At 48.9% G+C, this 5,491-nt stretch overlaps 1 protein-coding gene across 1 annotated transcript in view; it reads right to left on the bottom strand.

Moving 5' to 3' along the window:
• SSC4D (scavenger receptor cysteine rich family member with 4 domains) overlaps positions 1-5,491 on the bottom strand; it is a 30,012-nt gene that overhangs the window by 22,255 nt on the left and 2,266 nt on the right. Inside the window, exons 2-4 of the mRNA XM_025214981.1 lie at positions 2,217-2,249; positions 1,890-1,925; positions 770-1,075 (exon numbers count right to left, since the gene is read on the bottom strand). Coding sequence (XP_025070766.1) covers positions 770-1,075; positions 1,890-1,925; positions 2,217-2,249 — 375 coding nt within the window. The remainder of the gene's footprint in view (positions 1-769; positions 1,076-1,889; positions 1,926-2,216; positions 2,250-5,491) is intronic.

The following is a 5,491-nucleotide window of genomic DNA, read 5'->3' as shown; positions in this document are numbered from 1 at the left end:
TGGGGCTGGCTGCAGCCAGGAGGCTGCAAACAGCTGCTGCCTCCCCAGCCCCAACACGGGCCGAGGAAAATGGCCTTGCATGCCATGCTCGGCATGCGTGCCAGGGGTTGCCGACCCCTGTCCTAGCACCTGGCAATGATTTAATGCACATTAACTGAAGCATGATACAGTCAATCATCTTTATATCAGTGCCAATCTGATATTGGACCAGTGTATCGGTGCACCTCTAATGACAATGAATTCTTGGAGGAAAGAGGTATTGGTAGCTATTGAGCATGGGAGTGAGGGGCATAGCCTCTGAATCAGAACTTCCTAGACCTTAAATGCTGGAGGCTGCAAGTGAGAGAGGAACAGTGAAAATAAGCCCTGGCCATACCCTGCTCACTCTCCATTTCAGCATCCCCTCTCTGCCACTGTGTGACAGGATACTGGGCAAGATGGACCTATGGTCTGACCCAATAAATAGCAGTTCTTATGTTCTTGTTATGTTCTCAGCTCTGTGTCATCCATGAGCTCTTCTCCTTACATAGAGCTGAAATAGCAGAATGAGAAGATGGGCCTGGATTGATTGAGACTAAAGGGGAAAGGAGGAAAAGGAAGATATGGAAAGAGTCAGTTTAGTCTAGCAAAACCCGAGAGAAAGACCCGAGATGTGAGATGAGGGCTGCTGGGCCTTAGCCAGTGGGCCTGTAAGTGTGCCAGTCAACTGAGGCCACATGACCCATCACTAACCCCTCTCCCACCACTGGATGGAACCAAAACTTTTTACCATTACATGTGACAGCCACATCCTCATAGTGGTAGCAGTTGTGGATGCCCCATCCGTGGCTTCCGCACTCACTCAGGGCTGCCTCCCTCCCCTTGCAGTCCACATTATCCAGGAAGATGGGCCCGCTCCCCTGGCCAAAGGTGAGGGTAGCTGGCATGGCGACGGCATGGCCGCAACCCAACTGGCGACACACCACATTGGCATCCACGATGTCCCAGTCATCATCGCATACTGTGCCCCAGGAGCCATTGTAGAGGATCTCCACACGCCCCTGGCAGCGGCTTTGCCCTTTGACTAGCCGCACCTCTGCAAGGAAGGGCACAGGGACAAGGTCACCACAAGATGGCCACTGGGCAGCAGCCTAGGCACTTGACTAATTAGATGCAAATGTAACCACCAAATGTGCACCAAATCATAGGCCTCTGCCACTTAAGGCAAAGGAGCAGCTCCAGTAGCTATGAGGAGCAGTGCTCTGATATCAATGTTTGTGTTGGCTTAGATCCTGGTGTGTGGGTTTTTAGGCAAGGATAGCGAACACTTATGCACATCTATCTTGGCATGCCTGTTTGCAGGGGGCATACCCCTCGCATCTTCAAAGCTCCCAGGGGTTAGGAATTTAACCAGCTAGAGAAGAAAAACTGTGTCATGGGATTTTAGTCACAAGTCACCTGGTGCCATCAGCAACTTGCTAATACTCTTAGCAAACCCGTTTCAGGATAATCCCCATGCTGAAATCAGTCACAAATAAAGGGTTGTTCAAGCCAGTGGGAATAGATAGCACATCTGTATAAATGGCTCTGTGTTTGCACTGCCAGCTTATTCATTCATTAGGATCCTGCAGTAAAGTGCTGTCCATCAGACACAGCCTGGTTCACTTTCAGGAAGCCAGCAACAGTGGTCAAATTCCCCTCTGATTTGCAATAATAAGTGGGACTGTTCAGGAAAGGATTATTCCCTTCCACAAAGAAACATGGGTTTTCACTGACATTTTCAATTTAAAACCCACTTGGGGGAAACTCAAATTTTCCTTGCCAAACATTTCTTTTTCATTTAATCTGTGATGAAATCCCACAGGTCAGCGATGCCCCATGAAATCATAGCTCTAAGGATCAGGTCTTACCTGGAAACGGCAGTGGGGTAGTTTCCAATATGTTGCCTGAAATTAAGAAGAAAAGGGATAAGCCATCCATTGTATTCTGAGAGGACAGAGAGGGGAGAAGGTTGTCAGACAAGTGACACTCAATTGTTTCATAGCCTCTTCCTGAACCATGTGATTGCCGAAAGAGGTGAGCACTGGGCTGACCCAGCAGAGACGTGAACTTCACCCCAAATGAGAGCAGTTGATTGGTGGCATAGACTGACGTCACCCTTGCTTTGGCCACTCCTGCCTTAAACAAGGCACAAGAGCTGGTCTCAGAATCTCAGGGCACCTGACTCATCCACTTACCTGTCTCTTCCCTTTTCCACAAAGCTCTGAGGTCTGAAAAAAAGAACAGGGGAGAAAGATTTTGAAAGGGAGAGAACAGCTGGTGTCAAAGGGGGGCAGTGGGGAACATACAAAAGCAGATTTTTTACTTCTCAGTCTACGAAATGGGTATAATGAAACTGAGCACCTTTATAAAGTGTTTTGAGATCTACTGTTGAAAAATGCTGGGTAAGAGCTAGGCCAGTAACCTTGGCAATCTGTCTAACTATGCATGGATCACTTTGCCCACTGCTGGATGCAGCCACCTCTAGGGAGTGAGGTGGCAGGCTGTAAACCACACAAGGCACAAGAAAGACGTGCAAACCACTGGAGAACCACTGGAATTTGGCCATGGCATGTGGATTAATGCCCCCTAAATTTCCAACCCTCCTGGCTGCATTGGAAAAGCTGGAAAACCAGACTTCAAAAGGCTCGTAAATGAGAGGGACAATGAAAAAAAAATTTGTTTTCACTCCCCACCCTAATTTCCTTGTTTTGAAGTCAATCCGGTTCATTCAGAGGGCAGGTGGAGAGCGAGCTCACTGTTCTGGGGAGTGTGGTGTTGACTGTATTGCCTGCCTCACTTGCAAAGGTGGAGGGGTGCGAACTGTGTTGGGAGGAATCTGAGTTATTGTTTTCCAGCAGTTTCATTGTCAGTGCTCACCCTGAGTGCAGTATGGTACATTGGAAGGCAAAGTGCTAACTGCTTTAGCATTGCTGAGATTGGGCATGTCTACACAAGATGCTTTACTGCGCATTAGACTAAACCAATGTGCAGTAAAGCATCACCATCTACATTTGCGCAGGACTTACTGCACAGTAAATGAGGCTAATGCACTGTTTGCAAGTACCAGGAAACACAGGCACTAGATTAACCGTGCATTAGCTACTGTGCAGTAGCACACGTGTAGTTGTTGACTGGGAGCAAACTGTGCAGGCAGCAAGAGGGTCCACTGCTGCCTGGCTAAGCCCTGATTTGGTGGGGGAAGCTGTGCTGGCTGCTGGGGCAGCTGTCTCCCCACCACGTGCCCTGATCCCCACATAGCCAGAAAAGCAGTCCCGGTAGGTGGGACTGCTGTGAACCAGCTACGTGGAGCTGGGGTCAGGACCTGATTCCCATGTGGCCAGGAGAGATGGCCGAGCAGCCACACGGGGATCAGAAGTGGGGGGATGCTACCTGCTTAGCAGGGATGCTGCCTGCCAGCCACGTGGGGATCAGGAGGGTCACATGGCTGGCAGGCAGCAATCCCCACATGGATCCTGATCCCCACGTGCCTGGCAGGCAGTGTTCCTGATGAGTGGAGATGGCTCTCCCAGCCACGTGAGGATCAGGACCAGCGCTCATGCCTCCTGCCAGCCCCAGGGCTGCCCCCCCCCCCCCCCCCTGGAGAGCCTGGAGCTCCCCCTGGCTGTTGTAGGGGGGCAGAGCAGGGCAGGAGCAGCCCTAGATGGGGCTGCTCCTGTCAGGCACAATTTGGTCCCGAGCATGGTGCACGTGTAGATGTGAGCCCTGGAGCACTTCAATGAGCCTGAATTTTCTGCAAAAAAAATTCAGATGCATTCATTGCACATGTAGACACACCCACTGAGTTATAAGCCTTCCTTAACTGGCATGAAACAGCAGTGCCCAGAAAGAGCAAATATCAGCAGAGAAAGCTGGGAGAATCATTCAACAACAAATTAGTTGGATCCCAGCAAGGGCCCTTGCAAAACTGTCCCCCCCATGTCTTGGCTCCATGCAGAATGAGGCAGGGCAGCTTAGACCTTAAGACTGGCTGATTTATAAGAGATGAAAGGTACTGTGATACTTGGAAGTTTTTCTACATCTGCCCTAACCATGGAGATAGTCCAAAAAAGATAACTCCCATAAAAAACTCTTGCCTCTAGCATATTTCCTGGACCACTGTGTCTACAACATCACTTTAGCACTACTCTTTACAAGGGTTGTTTGAAACCTTGCCTGCAGGTAGCTGTAAGATGCGACTGATGGCCCCTGTATAAGCAATGCAACAGTGACACCCAGAGGATAAGATGGTCAATGGCCACAATGCTGAGCCCTGCATCTTGCATCTTAAGGAGTTATCTACACCCTAGAAAAGCAGGATGAACCCATGCTGAACCATGATATGGGACTCTTTGTGCCTCTCTGGCAGTACACAGAGGTGGGAGTGCCCATGGATCCTCTCAGCTGGTGCCAGAGGGCACATGTCCAGCCCTCTGCACAGACACAGGATGCACTGTTCCTAAACCAGCACAGGAAGATGCCAATCTATAGCCGATGCAGAAACATCAGCTCCTGTGAAACACTGAAGCTGCTGTCATGAACAGTAACTTAACTTAACAGTAACTTAAAGGTGACCTGAAATGGGGTAAAACTCATCAAGCCCCTGCTTTGCTGTGGTTACAAATATGTCCTGGAAGGTTTTAAAGTCAGTCACAAAAGGGCTTTTATGATGGGAGAAATTCAAAATTTCTCCACCCTAGGGGCCAAAAAAGAAGTGGTGAAATGACAGTGTTGTTATCATTACTACTGTATTTATTACCTAGGGAGCCTTGGCCAGGACAGAGGCATTGCATGAAGCTCTGTGTGCACACAGAACCTGACCATCTCTGTCCCAAAGCACTTTCAAGCTAAATAGGCAGGAGGCCCAGAGAGATCCACTTCTTGATCTGAGGGGCAGTTTGCAAGGGCTCAGCGCACACAACTCAGACCAGATGTTCAAAAGAATTCAGTTCTCCACTTGGAAACTAAAGCAGAGGCCAGGTCTCAAGTTGCAGCAAGGGAAGTTTAGGTTAGATATTAGGAAGAATTTTCTCACTAGGAGGGTAGTAAAGCACTGGAATAGGTTATCCAGAGAGCTGATAACCATCCCTGGAGGTTAGACAAAACTTTGGCTGGGATGATTTAGTTCGGGCTGGTCTTGCTTTGAGTAGGGGGTTGGACTAGATGACCTCCTGAGGTCCCTTCCAGCCCTTTCTATGATTCTGTCCCCAGTACCTACAAAATGTTTGCTGGAGAGGACATATTTGTTTAAGATCCCCTTAAATCAATGTATGGGAACTTGAAGTATACATTTGAACTATCTGAAGCAACTTTCAGGAAAACCAAGCAAGACCAGAACCTCGCACACCTGGAATTTCCAGCAGAAAATGGTATTTTGAGAGGGGAAAAAAATCATCTAGGCTTTTTCTAAAGATCTTAACAAAGCAAAAAATAAAAAAAAATAAAAATGGCCGGGGGGGGGGGGGGGGGGGGG

The sequence above is a fragment of the Alligator sinensis genome, unplaced genomic scaffold (assembly GCF_000455745.1).
Source record: "Alligator sinensis unplaced genomic scaffold, ASM45574v1 scaffold1420_1, whole genome shotgun sequence".
Lineage (NCBI taxonomy): Eukaryota > Metazoa > Chordata > Crocodylia > Alligatoridae > Alligator > Alligator sinensis.
Note: the sequence above shows the minus strand (reverse complement) of the source record. Positions and strands in the feature narration are given on the sequence as shown.